The sequence below is a fragment of the Acomys russatus genome, chromosome 10 (genome assembly GCF_903995435.1).
Source record: "Acomys russatus chromosome 10, mAcoRus1.1, whole genome shotgun sequence".
Taxonomy (NCBI): Eukaryota; Metazoa; Chordata; class Mammalia; order Rodentia; family Muridae; genus Acomys; species Acomys russatus.
In genome coordinates this window covers 59179460-59196544 of record NC_067146.1, presented here as the reverse complement: position 1 = coordinate 59196544, position 17085 = coordinate 59179460, and the positions used below count along the sequence as shown (strand labels likewise).

General features: G+C 40.7%; 1 protein-coding gene across 1 annotated transcript in view; it reads left to right on the top strand.

Moving 5' to 3' along the window:
* The window catches only part of Tnip3 (TNFAIP3 interacting protein 3), a 91871-nt gene that overhangs the window by 35124 nt on the left and 39662 nt on the right, over positions 1–17085 (top strand). Inside the window, exons 4-6 of the mRNA XM_051151493.1 lie at positions 10921–10998; positions 14090–14155; positions 15417–15515. Coding sequence (XP_051007450.1) covers positions 10921–10998; positions 14090–14155; positions 15417–15515 — 243 coding nt within the window. The remainder of the gene's footprint in view (positions 1–10920; positions 10999–14089; positions 14156–15416; positions 15516–17085) is intronic.

The following is a 17085-nucleotide window of genomic DNA, read 5'->3' as shown; positions in this document are numbered from 1 at the left end:
GGTAGGTAGACTCTTGGTGCAGGAGCTGAAAATGAGTTTATGACTTGATGAGTTTGGGAGATAATAAAACAGAAGAGATATGATTTAATTAAAGGCTCTGAGACAAATACATAGTTCTCCTTTTTCTCAGCTTCTATTGCCAAGAATAAAGAGGGCAGAGAGTTACAAGAGACATGAGCAGACCGACTCATTGTGCAGAGGAAATGGGACAGTGGTGAGAAGTGTGCAGGAGACCCTAGCAACATGAAAACAGGCTAAGATCTTACAGTAGAGCCTCTGAAGTCCAGTGCTGTTGGACAAAGGGCATTTTTAGGGAAAAGAAAAATAACTGCCTAAGTGAGAACCAAGTATCAGTTCTATGTGAAAATGATATTTGATCTTAGTCAGAAGGCCAAGAAGAGATTACATGTAGAAATTATCAGTTATTAGAGCCTACTTAAAGCTACAACGCACACAAGATCCCGCAAAGAGTTTTATAAAGGAAATTGAGGCCTTAATATTTCAGCTGATTGAGCCTTTAGAGCAGAAAGAATACCCTTGGTTTTATAGTGATCAATCATTACACCTCTGTCTTCTCTAGGATGGGTAATGAGTTCATTAAGCAGCGTTAGACAGGTCTCCTTTTTCATGGAAGGGTTGCCTAATGGGGTAATTTGTCAGCTCAGGACAATATCACACAAAAGTTATGCTTCTTGGCAGATTCCATGAAGAGCTTGATCCTAAGGTTGTTTAGTGTTAAGTTCTTGGTGTCTTTGGTTTTCTCAGATGTAGAAATTCCAAGGAGATTTAGATTTTAACCAACCGATGAGTAGGCAGTCCTCTACTCAACAAAGCAAACACTTTCACACATTCACTGTGATACAGACAGCATGAAAAGTACAAACCCATTCAGTGGGCTGGGATTCAGATTTTATCGCCCCAACCCCCCATGAGCCCTCTTTCTTAAACAAGCCTTCTTAGATCTAGTTTGCTTGAAAATTATTTTTATGATGAGTTTAGGAAAGATGTTAGAAAGAAAACGCAGATCTCACTGAAGAATGTGTGTGCGGTGTGAACTCCACTTCCACTGAGAAGTGAGTTTCAAGTCAGTTTTACCTCCTTTTGTACTCTTAGAGAGGATAAGTCAAGGCCTATGAATTATGTAAGGAAATTTCCTGTAGGATTTTTCTATAAGTACCAAAAAGTCTCATAAATTATTATTTTTATTCAGAAAATAGGTACACAAGTACATTTAAGGGCTGCAGAGATGGCTCAGTTTACTCACTGCCAAGGTAAACAATAGGAGTTCAATCCCTGGGACTTGCATGGAGGAAAGAGAGAAATCATTTCTCCAGGCTGTCCCCTGACCTCCACACATGTGCTTTGTCACACCCACAAGCGAATGAATGCTGCAAAAACATTTAAAGCACACTTATTTATTCATAAGCAAATATTAGGAGGTGTTACCAATACCTTGTGTTAGCACATATGAAGATTTTCCTTTGACTCAAGCTCATCTTGAGACAAAATTCTCTTGATGAAGAGTTTCTTAGGTTCCTTCCCTTCCTACTCCTCACCAGAAGCCTCTAGCACAGATGCTTTATCTGTGTGTCCACACAGTTGTCAATGCTTTTTATAATGATAGTTAAAACATGAGCTAATTATTGGTGCAGTATTGAAGGTTCAATTCAGACTTCTTCCATAACATATTATTGTGGAAATTTTCAAATGCACATTGAAGGAAAAAACCCTTTACGGTGCACACTGATATTCTCAATACCTAAATCTGCCATTAACACTTATCTATTTACGCATCAAGTATCTATGCATTTCCCTTTCCACCCATCAGCCATTTTTTAAGTTATTTCCAAATAAATTGCACAGAAGATTTCAGCCTTTCCAACACCAACAAAATTCAGCTGCAGAATTCCAACCTCTATAACTTAAAGTGTTTGCTAACACAGCTGTGGTTTGGAGAGTCTATTAGTCTCTTTCAGGAAACCCTTGCTTGCCTCTCCTTGTCAGAACACAGTGAGATCCAGGAAAACACACAGTTGTATTTTTTGCTGGATGGAACTTATTTTTTCCCCTTTTTTGTCTAAGATCCACCTAATTACCTTTCAGGCAAACAACAATGCTTACTGAGCAAAGAGACCTAGTTACAGAAAATGGTGAGCAGTGGTGCTGCGAGGGGTCATCAGCTCATATGTCAGCATATCGCTTCTTCTCTTAAGACTTTAAAAAGGCCCATACAGGGGAAAATTTATTACTGAAGATCATGGCCATGACTCAGAGATATTTCACACCAACATATTTACTTAGATTGCTCATTTATTCAATCTCAAACAAGATTAGGGAGGATATTTTAAGGAATTATACAAAGCTAAATCATTATTGATTCAAAACCAAAGTATGGTAGGGTAAGTGTTCATTTACAAATTCATTTACAAGGTGTTCATTTACATTAAGGCAGAGTAGCTTCTTAAAGATGTGTTGAAGATCACATTTGATCACCACTTGGCTTGCTGGTAAAGCCTACAACTGTGTGTGTCTCTGGCATGCTACAGTGCTCTGAGAAGCAATGCCAAGCTAAGACTTCCTGTAAAAGGCTGACACAGGAATACAGGGTCTACTACTCTGTGTCCTGAAGGTATTATGTTGTTCCTGTGTCTAAATGATGAATACCAACCCATTTTCAGGAAGATTGCATATGGGGAGCAAGGTAGTAAACCATGGTATTAAGAGATGGAGTGGATGAGTCATAAGATTCCCGTAGAGCACAATGGAAGATGTAACTAGACAGGGGCTTTTGCTAAGTTGTGGAATACTGAGAGGCACTTAAACAGGAAGGTTTCAGAGACCACAGACCAGTTAAAGCCAGCTATTTGCCAGCTATCTGAAGTGGAGCGGCAAATAACAAGTGTATAATCAAAATGAAGGAAAACTGCATTCCCACATTGCATTAGAAAATAGTGCCAGATTACCATAATCAAGAATAGTTATCATCAAGCAATGAGAGAAAAACAAATGCTGGCTAGGGTGCTAGGGAAAGAAAGGTTTACTCACTACAAGTGAGAGTGAAAGCTGGGACAGCGACTATGAAAATCAGTGTAGGAGTTTCTCAGAACAGTAGGAAGAGAACACAATATGATCTAGTTATACCATTTCTGGATACTAACTCAACACACTTGCACAGCCATATTTATTGTTACCCTGTTTCCGATGGCTAACAAGTGGAACCATCCTGGATGTCCATCAGCAGATACAAGGATAACGAGGTCATGTATATACACAATAGAATTTTATGTACCCACAAAGAAAAATGAAACATGTCATTCCAGGTGAAATGGACAACCCAGAAATCATGTTTTAAAAAAAAATTGGCCAAACTCAGGTAGATAAATATTTCTTGTTTTACTCCACATGCAGGTTGTGGTTTCAGGTCTTTATATGATTGTGTCAATTTTATGTGTGCATTCATACATATGTGTGGACAGAGAATCCTGAAAGCATGAACAGGAAAATGAGGTCTTAAGGGATAGGGAATAGGAGAAGCTAGGAGAATGGAATGGAGTGTATGACATGGAAGTAGAGAGAAAGCTATTTGGGGAGGATAAAGAGGATCGTCCAGTAAAAGAATGGAGGACAGGGAGAGCAGTGGGAGAGGATGAGGAATAAGAACAAATTATAGTGATGTAGATGGATAAAAATTCCCTAAGAAAACTATTTCTTGTGGTAACAAAACTTTGGTATATAAAAAAGAGTTCTGCTTTCACTTCAAGTCAGGTGGGATGTCACTGGGGGCTATGGGATGTCACTGGGGGTTATGGGATGTCACAGATGAAGAATGCTGACATTAAAGTCTCATAGTAGCTACTGTGCTGATAAAGGGAGAGGGGTAGCAGGATGGTGAAAGACCTTAGGGTCTTTCAAGACAGTAATGGCTTGCTGTCAGTCCAAAGACTGAGTATCGTAAATAAGGCCATTTCATTTCACTAATAGGACTATAAAGTGGTAAAGCCAAGGATGGTTCACAGTTACACATAGTCTCAAAAGTGTTCCTGTGGATAAAAGCAGGGAACAAATGTGTAAGCATCCATTCTGAACAAACTATTAAAAGGCATATTTTATTTCATGCTCACTTGTCAGTCATCAAACTGGGAATTCTTTAGGTCTTATAGCAGTGGAAAGCTTTTTTTTTTTTTCTTTCTTTTCTGTTTTTGTTCACTTGTTTTTGTTCAAACAGTCTAGAAAATGTTCATAGAAATTGAATACAGGTACTGAGATACAAACAGGATTTAAAGATGTCTCCCAGACTTTTGGTCTGGAGAATAAGATTTCACTAATTACAATGGGGAAATGGATCTTATATGAGAGAATCAGGGAACAAGTTGTGGACAACATGAAAACAGAAGTGACTCTGAAACATCCCAACAGAGATGGCAAGATGGCTATTAACCTGGGGGTACTGGAGTTGTTGTGAGTGAGGTCTGTATCAACTGTTTCTTAAATATTTTGATTGGCACAGGATGCTACACATTTGAAATATTACTTTTGCTAGGGTATATTACCTTATGTGCAGCTGCTTATCTTTCCCACTCAATAGAGTGTGCATATGCAGGATGGTTTTTCACTAGAAGGCCACTTTGATCATACAATTGATATGTTTGAGGTTCTGTGATAGAAAGTCAAAAGTACTTACTCTGAAACTGGAAGTCTTAAATAGTTTCTGTCACTAGACTTATATGCATGAGACCTGTTCTAGTTAAAATGGGCTTTTTAGAGCCCTGTGCCTGCCTTTGGCCACTTCTACAGTGTTTATTAAAATGTGATTTTTATTACATGCCCTATCAGCTTTCACTGTATATATAATCCAGGACAGTAAGTCCTTCCATGACTATTAATGGTGGAAAAGGAACATTCACGGTTTTGAGCTGTCACTTGCCTTACTGGCATTAGCACTTATTTGCTGCTTCCATTTACTACCTAATTTGCATGTATACGTCACACATATGTGTGCATAAGTACTCATACATATGCTTTTCAACAACTATAGATATGCACACATGCATGCTGTGCATGTAAATGTCATTGTAAGCAGGGACTTTTGCTTATTTTCCTTTCAAACTCAATTCTAAGTGCATAATGAATGATACACAAATTATGGATGGCCCTTCTCATTTGTCATTTAAGATACTTGATTAGCCTACTTTAAACATCACCTTATGATCAGTATCCAAGCGTTTATTTACAATGCCACAGATAGTCATTGTAGGAAATATGGCGCTGCTATCGCAGTGCCTCATGTTGGAGTTGATCCTTGGACTGCTAAAGCATCTTGCCCCGTCATATGCCTTGAGCTGAGGTATGACGCCAGATGATCTAACATCACAAATAGAACATGCCTCTTCCATATCCCCTCTCTCCTACCAACATGGCGCAGGCCTCTCACATTCACGCGCATTGATTCACAGAGAAGAGACGTTAAAAGAAGCCTGTCCGTTTTGATTGCCAAAGAAAGCCTCCAGGAATCTGCAGATACACCACGCATTCTTCTCAGACTAATTGTGGGAGAATCACTGTTAACACCAATGGTAGCTGCCAATTAATGACTAGTGATCCCTTTGGTTAATTCTCTCACACTTAAGATACTGCTTTAGCAACTTTGTGGTTGAAGGTTCTTTAAAATTGCTTTGGAAATGTAGAGGCAACTCTTCAGATTCTCTGAAAGTCACCTCAGCTGGTGAGATACATCTCCTGAAACATAAGGTAACTAGAAACCACACCTGAGAGTGGGTGGAGCCAAGGCACTGAGACCCGAGGAGGAGAAGCTGCTTTTCATGCCTGGGGCAGGCCTACTGATGTTTCCATTTTCCTCCGGAAATGTTGTTTATTCATATGTATCTGGACTGAGAACTTCCAGGAGCTCAGTGAGCTATTCAGTCTGTACAGCAGAGAGATAGGGGAGTTGGGATAAGAATCGCAAAGCTGTAGGCCTCCACATGGTAGACGCCATCTTATCTCACGTGAAGTGCGTGCAGGGAAGAGCCCAGGGACAGAAAGGCCAAGGGGAACATTCGAAGAGAATGTTCTTTTAATCAGTTCAGTGGGTTCATGCTGTTGCAGCTACTGTGCCAGTACAACCAACACGAAAAAACATAAGAAGTTTTAACTATATACACCTTGTTCGGAGCAGGGTTCATGGTACATGGGTATGTATTGGAATAAAAGTCCTTTCACATGAAAGATTTTTATTTTTGGTTAGCATGTCTTAGAGTGGATAACACGTCACTATTTAGGAAGCCTTTATTTCTAGCCTCTAAACTCAGAGCGCCTGTGTATCGTATCTTTTACTTATGAACAAAGCTTACTTAAGAACTCTGCAGGACAGTTTGAATCCCACTGTATTTTTGGATATTCTAAGGAAACGCAACTCTTTTTCACTTGTGTGTATCTTCAAAACAGATCGGCCCACCACACACACACACACCAAACAGCATGAAGTAGACAAATACACTCACAAACCTACACATTTGAAGTGTAGTATAATTCACCCGTTTGCCCATATAGCAAGATGAGTTGAATATCATAGTGTAGACGCAGAGATGAACACAGGAACAAAGAAAGTCACAAGTGCTCCCTCTGGCTGGGAAGAAGAAACTCCATAAAGTGGAGACAAGAGAGATTCTGTGTTCTCCAGGCATATGTGGGGAGGGGTACAAAGAGACAAGTTCAAGGGCATGTAGGGCTAATTTAGGAACCTGGAGTGGACTAGGGGAAGACTATCAATCCGATAGATGAAAAAGAAGGAAGGTCAGACCTTGGACTCACACTCACTTCCTTTTGAAAGTTTTGTGCTTCCAGAGTTTGTTACTTTAGCTTACCTGTAGATAGGTGTCTCCGTGAAAGACTCCAGTCATGTGATTGAACCTAAAGAGGCTTCTTTTTACTATGAGTTACCCATTCTTCCCTTGTTTCTGTTCCAGAAAGTACAGTCCAAAGCACAGCTCCTGTACCTCCCTCCACCCACAGGCCCCCTCTGCAGCACTTAGGGAGTCTGCTTTTAGCTGGACGGCCTGTAGCAGGCAGGAGCCACCAATTAAGGCAGACCAAAATACTGGAGAAAAACTGATTTAATGGTTTAAGCAAGTGCATTGGTGAAAAGTTCAAACCAGGGCTATGGAAAGTTAGTATTAAACCTGAAAGCCTGCCTATCCTTTTTGCCAATACAGAGCACTTGATGGTCAAGCAACACACATTTTTTTTTTTTTTAATTTTGTAATGAGTTATTTTCTCTTTTGCTTCTGTAACAGTTAGTAGCACTCACGGGCCAGTGTGACTGATGATGCCCTCCCTACCCAGCTAAGCTCACAGAAAACCAGACCTGTAGGAAACAAGAAATCAAGCTGTCAAAAAGTCAACAGTGACCTAACTGCTCAGGGAAATATAATAGATTTCGGCAGTTAGGCCCCCAAAGAAAGGCTGGGTTTGCCCCAGGCATTCTGTGGGTAAGTGCTTCCTCCTCCAGTCGGGGAAAACTGCCCTTAAAGGAAGAAGCGCAATTTACAAGCATAGCAAGGCTAATCTGTCCTAGGACTTAGTCACAGCCTGCCTACTTGAGACATCCTGGGAAATCCCTGTTACATGGAATCCAATAAAAGTGAAGATCACATTTCTCCTCTCGCATCCTCATTCTGTGTGACTAACATGCAGAGTCACCTGCTCCAGTCTCCTGAGGTTGGCTGTTATTCCCTGGCATGAGCTAACACAGACACACACTTTCCAACGTTTGAGTGTTCTCATCCTAAAAGGGACAAGAAGTTGTCTTTCTTCCTTTTCTTTCTGCTTTACAAGATTCTCAGAAAAGCAGCTTCCTTGTCTTCCTAGGATATGGCGGGACTGAGTGCTGCAGGAGTTTTCATGGAGCCTGCAGAGGTAAGAGCATACATCAGGATGGGGCGGCCATCCTGAGAGCCAAGGGCACAATGGTAGATCGTGGGATGACTAGATGACTAGAGAGCGGCAGTAGCATAGTGGAACTGCGTTCTTCAACTAAGACATGCTCTGTATTTTGAACAGCATTATTTGACATGGGAAAAGTCACTGTCGCCTTCGAACTCACTGGGCTGGGTTGCTTCTACTAAATGACAGAATCACATTTGCACAAATTTCTCCCTCTGTGTTATGTGCTTTACATCCTTTTCTTATGTAGACAAGGTTAATTCAATGTAAAATCCAAAAAGAATACTTACTGTACAGATGGGGTTTGAAATAGGACATTTATCAATAAAGGACTTACCGTGTTAATATATTCAACTAATGCTATAATTTTTCAGTTATTACAATAACATTCATTATTTCAATGAATTAATCATTGTACTTTCTTACTTCTGTTATATTTTTATTTATTTATTTCAACTGTGTGCATACACATGTGCCACAGAGCAACTGCAGAGGCCAGAGGGCCACCTGCCAGTTAGTCCTCTTCGTGCACTATGTGGGTCCTAGGCATCAAATGCAGTTGTTTGTGTTGGTGGCCTGTGCCATTACCCAGTCATCCAACTTGCTGGACTCTCTGAAATTCTTTTTAAAAAGTTAACCAAGAAACTAAATGGAACTCATTTATTTGTTTAGATATTTAATTTGCTGTGTCAAAACTTGAATGACATAGCGGTTGACTTGGCTGTTTTGGTAGAAGAAAAAATACCAAGATATTTTCAACACGGACTGCATTTCTCAGAAAATAATAAGAAATTGTGCAGAAGGAATAATTTTTAATAAGTAAGCCCTTCCAGTGACTAAATATCTTTGTATTTACTATGATATCAGATGCCTTTGCTATGTGAAGAAAAACGAAAAAGAAATGCACACAAACATTTACCCCTGTGTGTTTGATTGACTCAGTTTGATTTTAATATGTACCTGAGGTGTACAAGCCACGGTACAATGCTGATCACTGTCTCCAGAAATGCCTGGTGATAGATTTCTTTCACAAACTCTTTCTAGACCTTGTGTTCTCTATCTTCTCTCTGCCTCCAGTTATAATTATTGTTTTAGGATCTCATACATTAGTATTCCTATGGTCATAATTAGACTTTCTTAGATATTTAGTATAGAAACTTTACTTATAAAGTAAAAGCCAAGAGCCAATATGTTTTATGATTTTTTTTTTTTTTTTTTTTTTTTTTTTTTGCTTAGAGAAAATTGCTTAGGGGTTGGAGGATACATGGGATACCAGGGCTGAAAACATGAAAATGTTTGCTACTCACAGTTTTTCCATCACAAATAGGAAGATTTTTAAATTTTATTAATTTATTCATATTACATCTCAATGATTATCCCCTCCCTTGTATCCTCCCATTCCTCCCTCCCTCCCATTTTCCCCTTACTCCCCTCCTCTATGACTGTGACTGAGGGGGACCTCCTCCCCCTGTATATGCTCATAGGGTATCAATTTTTGAGGCCCTAAAGTTCACGTTTCCAGGCTTGTTGTTGGGTATTAGGATACTTAGTGTGAGCAGCACTTATGAATTGCAGGGTTGGTCTGGTGCTCAGGGTGCTTTCTACTTCCTAGAGTCCCTTGTAACATGGTCATGCTGTCACTGAGAATCACACACCAGAGATGCCACTGCAGGGCATCTCTGCCTTGCTGAGTTTGGAGCACGCTGCTTAGGATGGGCTTGTAGCACTTTCCAGATCAAGGACAAGTTTGTGCTTAGTCCATTCTATTCCAGTATGGGCTAGGATTCTTAGCATCATCTCCCCAGAGAGAAAGTCAAATAACAATGCCAGGCATTGCTGCCACCTAGGCTTCGATGTCACACATCTGGCTTAGTCAAATGGCTTCTTGATGCAATGAGCTAATATAATCACCTTGTTTATTGACCAACAGAAGGCTGTACTAAGAGTGTGGTCAGCTGAGAAGATGACTCTAAACTAAGAGAAGCAAAAACAAAGAGCTTCATGCGTTCTAGATAAAATGTTATCAAGCACTGAGGCATAAATAAGTTAGAAAAATAGTTTTATTAATCATTTCCAATAAAGTCCTTGAAATCCCAAGAGGCTTGGCAAACAGTCACTTCCTCTGACCACTTCTGGTAAATAGCAATCAAGTCTGGACAGTGTTTCCTGGTTGTTTATGAATGGCATACAGCATCATGGTTCATGGTAACGATTGCTCCTGAAGCTGAGGCAGAATTCAGGACTGCCCTGGTCACCCACCAAGTGACTCAAATGGAATGTCTGTAGACTACTGAATTACAGCAAGGAAGCAGGGTTTTTTGTTTTTGTTTGTTTGTTTGTTTTTTGTTTTTTGTCTGTTTGTTTGTTTTTTCTGAAAATGTTCCTAGAGGTAGTCCATTTTGCTAGATGGCAAGCAGTTTCTAGAACTTTAGCCCTTTCTTTGAATGAGTATCTCAATCCCTGGGGGAAAGTAACTGAGGACAAAGGTTACTAGTTCTCATTATGCCAATAATATATTATTAGTCTAAACTGATGCTCTAGTGTCCCACCCAAAATGGCTCACTAAAATACCTAGAGTCAGATAATCTCTACCTAGTTCTTTGACTTCCTTGTGTAATAGCCATAGAGGTAGTACATTTATTCATAATTCTTAATCAGTTTGATGCATTATAGCTCTATGGGTGGTCTTGTTGAATTTTTTTATCAATTAATTAAAATACATGAACAGTAGATAGTATATTAGGCTGGTACATCAGCTTGTCATTGTGATGAGGTTATTGGGTACTAAGTTCTAGGAATCAAAATAAAGGCTTTATGCATGCTAAGCATAAGCCACAAAGACACATATCTCTGACTCCCCCCTCCAAACATTTTTATAAAACATAAGGCTTGGCTGGATGCATGAGGTTTTTGAAGAACAGGATCTCTTTTCTTTATTTTATAGACTGCTTAATCTCAATCTTTTCTTTTTAATTAAAGTGTGTTCCATCAAGAAGAAAAGACTCAACAAATTCTCTTGAGCAAAAGATAAAGCACTTGGAAAAACAGAGACAAGAGGTAATGTATAAATATTAGATTAATTTGAGCTGGGCATGGTGGCACATGCCTTTAATCCCAGCACTCAGGAGGCAGAGGCAGGTGGATCACTGTGAGTTCGAAGCCAGCCTGGTCTACAAAGCAAATCCAGGACAGCCAAGGCTAAACAGAGAAACCCTGTCTCGAAAAAACAAAACAAAACAAAACAAAAAAATAGATTAACTTACATAGCCACATATTAAGACTGAGAATAAAATAAGATATCCTTAGTCCTTTTATCTCTGTCATTAAGTAACAGGATTTATCTCTAGAATACTGGACTACACTATTTTAAAAAGAAAAAAAGCCTTTAGAAATCATGTTTGTGCTATGACAAATGGAAAAGTGCTGATGTCATAAATGTGGTAATTATAACCCTACTTTTGCAATCGTTAATATTTCTTCCATGGGCATCAAGGGAGCTTACAGACTACGATCTTGTCAACTGGCACATGATGAAATTTGATTTGTTAAATGCTTGTATGCAGTGGATTTAAGTTCAGTGACTTCCTGAATTGAACACCTAAATGAATGTGGGTTATAAAACCTTGTCTTAGGGTCTGGAGAGACTGCTCAATAGTTAAGGTTCTTGTTGCTGTTACAGGTGACTCATTTTTAGTTCCCAGCATCCACATGATGGTTCATAAACATCTCTAACTCCAATTCCAGAGGATTCCATGGCTTATTCTCACTTCTGAGGGCACAAGGCATTCATGTGGTTCACATACATGCATGCAGGACAAACATCCAAAGACATAAAATAAAAATTAGAAGTTAATTTTTTTAAAAGCACATAATGCATAACGTCTTAGAAGAAAGATACTTTCTAAAACATTACTGGAATTAAGAGATGCTCTTCATTGCACTGTTGGTGCACTCCTCATTTACAGGGGTTAGAACTCTTTCCTTTTCTTCACAGAGGAGGTGAAAAGCAAAGCAGGTGCATCATACATATGAGTTTTGTGGCTCATTTGCTGACTCATTCTGTGTGTTTCATCTTTCTTGTTTTCTTCTTCATCACCTTCTCCTTCCCTTTGATGCTGGGTGGTACTGTGTCCTTCTGGAAAATCACTAAAGTATTGTAGAAGGTCACTCTGCATAGTCTTGCATGGAAATGGACCAAGTGTCTTCATAGATTTTTCAGCAGCTGTATACTAAGTAACCGTAAGAGTTTTCACCATAAGAGTTATCTAAAGACATCCATTTGCATTAAGTCTTCTGTTTTTATTTTCATTTAGGTGAAAGTTTTAGGGTTTTTGTTTTGCTTTGTTTGGACATTGTGACCACCTTCTTGTTGACTGCCTCATGTTGGTAACTGTTGAGATGTTTCAACACAAATTGTGAACTTCTTTTATAAGAAAATATAGCACAGACTAAGATGTTATTTTTTTCTCCTAGTTAGTAGAGCATTTTTTTTCTGTTTACAAATAATTTATTCAGATTATATCCCAGTTGTTATCCCCTCACTTGTATCTTTCTGTTCCCTCCTCTATCTTTCACCCAATTGTCTACCACTAGACCTCTGACAGAAAGGGACCTCCTCTGCCACCATATGATCACAGCCTATCAGGTCTCATCTGGATAGCCTATTCGCCCTTCCTCTGTGTGCCAACAAGCCTGCTCACCAAAGGAAAGTAGTCAAATTGAGGGCACCAGAGCTCATGTCAGAGGCAGTCCCCACTCTCCCCACAACCATGGAGAATGAGCTGTCCATTGGCTAGATCTGAAGAGGGGGTCCAGGACTACTGTATGCATTGACCTTGGTTGGTACAGCAGTTTGTGAAGGCCCCTTTAGGTCTAGATCTGCCAGACTCTAATGCTTTTTTATGACAAAAATTATTACTCCCCAAAATCCATAGTTTCAAAAATATTTTATTTTACTTTCATCCAAGAGGAATCAAAAAAATGTCTACACTCTAAAACATATTAGTGCAAGCACATGACTACCAATTAATAGACTTTGGGCTTCAAGAGACATAGTAAACAAACAGGAAAAATATGGAATAAGAGCCTTCATATAATAATAATTCTTACAAAAATAAATGCAAGGTTCATTAGATTCTGGTTGAATTAAACAAAGATGGAAACTAAAGTAAGTACAAAATGTTGAATGTTTATAACAAAACATATCTGCTGACTTGCTAAGGCATGACTTACGACTTAATAGCTATTTATTCATGAACCAGTTAGGAAGCTATGAGACCATGTCCATCTAAATTGCCATCAGGGGTGCCATGGGGGACACAGCCCAGCACTGCTACCTACAGCTTGAAGTATTTCTGTTATGGAGACCACCACTCAGAGGAAACCTGGTCCTTGACCACTGAAAAGAGTTTCAGGATGAGCCAGCGTGCAGCTGGAATTGAGTCTATTACAAAAGAAGTTGCATGCAGATGTCAGCAATAGGAACATACACTGTCAGGGAAGGATTAAGGTACAGTCCAGGGTATGGGTGTGGCCTCCTCACCTAGAAGTAGCCATGTATACTATTTGGGTGACTCAAGTTACAACTCACAGTGCTTCACGGAAACATATTTCCCCTTCTTGTTTTGATAAGGGAGGTTATAGGATGGCTCTTGAGATGCCGCAGATGGGACTGTATATCGATAAAATGAATAGGGGCTCATAAAGTTTGCCTGAAAGAAGATAAGCTTTTTGCTGTAAATGGAGTTTCTAGTGAGATTCCTAAGTGACTCTAGGTTTGCAGCTGGAAAAAGAGGAAAGCTATTCAATCACACTCAAGCTTTGAGAGTGGCCATATTTTACTTGAAACTTCTCAGTATAAAAGGAAATCTCTCTTCATAGACATTTCTTACAGTAGACTCTGGAGTTCTTGGCTTAGCTTAGCTGCTGAGAGGCTTCTGTCAGACTCTGGAGCGGGGGTGGGGGCTCTTCTCCCACCCACATCCTCAAAATCCCCTCTTTCTAGCTGACCTCAAAACCATCCCAGCCCAACCAGAGCTTTGACCATGGCTTCGACAGTTTCAATGAGTTCAAACAGTAATCACTTGTTTCCAAAACTTCCAAACGGGCAGAAATCTTTTGTTGAGTCAGCAAATTTTAATAATTTCAGCTTCTGGAAGTCAATCAACAGTGGGACCAGCAATTCCAAAATATGAAAATGTTATATGAAAGAAAGGTAAGAGACTCTTTACTTTGTGTGTTTGTTTGTTCATTTGTTTGACCGAGAACTTCTTTGTGAAGCTCTGGCTGGCCTGGAATCAATTTTCAGACCAGGCTAGCCTCGAACTCATAGAGACTCACCTGCCTCTGCCTCCCCGAGCACTGGGATCATGGCATTCGCCACTACCACCCAGCTCACTTGGGATTTTCATTAATGCTGGGAGGGTCACAGAGAATTTTGTGGGTCCTTAACCACTGGCAAATGAGGGACAGAATTCTACCATCATGATTTGTCTCTTGGACCCAAGGATGTAATGCCATTCATTTGCTGGAAATGTAGCCTTGGCTCTGTTCCGAGAGTTCCTGTGAGTGCACCCAGCTCTGAGTTGTAACTGCCAAGTTAAGGTTGAGGTCTAGTCATCAGCTACCTTCCATTCATAGAGAAACAGTGGTGACAGCCAGAGTGGAAGGGAAATGCTCGCTTCTACTTTTTTTTTTTTTGCCAGAAAGGAACAGTTTGGGGAAATTTTTCTTTAATAGGTTAAAGTCATTATTTGAAAGCACTCCATTTTCAAAGAGACAGAAAAGAAAGTAAGTTCCCCTACATAATTCATAATGCACAAAACTGACCACAGTAACTCAACAGCCCTTGCTCCTTCTTCCTCATCTGATGCTCAGAAGAGTTAAATTTAAAAGCAGGAAGAAAGAGTCCCAGTGCAATAATCTGGCCACCTGGTTCAGTCCATCCTGGACCAGTCTCTGACTCCAAGTCTTAGCAACAATGGTCCCAGGAAGAATGTTTCCCCCACTTCCTAGAGTGGCCAGTGAACCCAGAGAAAAGAACAAGTATGGTTCTCGAACTGGAGGAAGCACCATGACTAAGGTTCTCACTCAGTTTTGATTTGTCAGGAGGTGGAGCAGTGGATCCTGGCCTGGATGGTTCTATCAGCTTCCTGACCACCTGAGGCTTTTTCTTGCCCGCTACCCACAGAGGCTAGGCACACCTGGAGAGCTCAGAGCCCTGACTTCTGTGCTTTGGCTCCTCCATGCTTTGGAAGCAGGGGTGGGAGTTTGGAGAAAGGAGCGATGAGCAGGACAGCACTGGGAGTAAATTATATGCTTTCCCTATAGAGCAAGTCCCCTGTAAAAATGCAAATCTGCTGATGTGCTTTAGGGAAGAGCTCTTCCTTGGGGGAACCTCCTGAACAGGGTGGGGTAAGGTGCTAGGCTAGAGCCCTGGTGTGATTGTCTGTAACTATCTCCCCTGACTCCCTAAGGTCCTGGAGCTGAAAACTAAACTGGCTGCTGCATTAGATGCCCACACTCTTGAGAAGGAACAGAAGCCAAGCACGACAGAGGGCACCAGGCAGCTCGAGGTGGGTGGCCCGGGACTGGCCTCTGGTTGAGCAAGGTAGGGTTGTGAAAACAAGCTCCCTAAGGAGCCACACACAGGCACAGTGCGGCTGGCACGGGGTTGTCGGGGGAGGGGGGAAGTGCCTCCAGTGGACTATAAAATAAGAAGCTGCCTGATTGGGCAAGAACCATGTAGGACTTTGCAGCCTCTCCTGTGACATTTATCACTAATGACAAAGTGGCACTAAATTTCCCAGCAGTGTTACCTCTCTTGCCCAGAGTTGGTTACTGACCATAGGCTGGCCTTGAATCTGTTATCTTCCAGCCTAAGTGTCTCAGGTCCTGGGGTGACAGAAGTGCTTCATCACACCTGGGTAAACAGAACACTTTGAAGAGCACTTCACAGTCCTTATTTCATTCATCATCTGGGGCCCAGCCTTGAGCAGATCAGCCCTAAGAATATAGGGAGCTGAACCCAGGCTCCAGGCTGCAAGGGTGAGTAGGGACACCGAGGGGAGTTTCTCCTGATGCAAGCTTTATGATACAGCATATGAAGAGAGAGTATTAAATTCTAGTGACCCTTCTTCAAAGCTATAGTAAAAATAAAAACAAATATAACTATTCTCAAGGGAAGGCTTGCCTCTGTCATTGTCAGGTACTGGAGATGCGTTAAACATGCTGAAATCCGACAATACTGTTAGCAGAGCTTCCAGGGTGAGAGTCCGCCCTGGTACCCTCGACAGGCAGAGCTCAGGCACTATTCACAGTAGGCAAGTTAAAGAGACAGTTAATTGTGAAAAGCTGAGAAAGGAAAGTGAGTCAGTGTATGCACCCACATTGGGAAGACTAACAATAAAGAGGTTTAGTGACCTCCAAGTTCACCTTCAGGGTTCTGACGTGAGGTTCAGTTTTACTTACAGGTCAAGAAGTTTTCACCACTAAGCAGTCCTGGTTAAATCGTGGTGCTTGTGAAATATTGATCAATCCTCCCCTGTGTCAGTCAGCCCTGTAAAGGTGGTCTGACCAACTGTCAGAATCTGCTGAAGTCTCCTTGGCTGGCTTCATTCTCAGAATGAGATTCCTGGGGGAAACCCCAAATCCTTGGGGACGTTATCTCAGTAGTCTGACAGTCAAATGGAGGCCCTGAGTGTCTCTCCGAGTGTCTTTGCTCCTGCAGGGACAATACCTACCACACCATGGTGCAGGTTTATCAACCTTGCTAAGGATGAACCAGGAAACTGAGTTGTGACGAGCCCCTTTCTGCCATGCAGCACACACTCACTTCCTCCTCCAGCTACGCCCTAGCCAGGAATTTCACTAATTTTTTTTTCCTCGTGTACTTGGGAATATTTTCTAGATGTAATATAACAATATTCTCTTAACCTCTGCTAAATTAGAAAATGATTGAGTCATCTTTATGCACAGGCCCAGCCTATTCAAGTAAGCGCTAATGAGAGGGTTTCACCTTTTAAAGGAAATAAATTGCCTAAAATTGATCTCTTAAATTTAAAAGCTAGATTGGAATGTGAGGAAAATAACATTTTAATCCCTGTGTTAGCTATTTCTCATCTTGAGTTATCTATATTCTGCAAT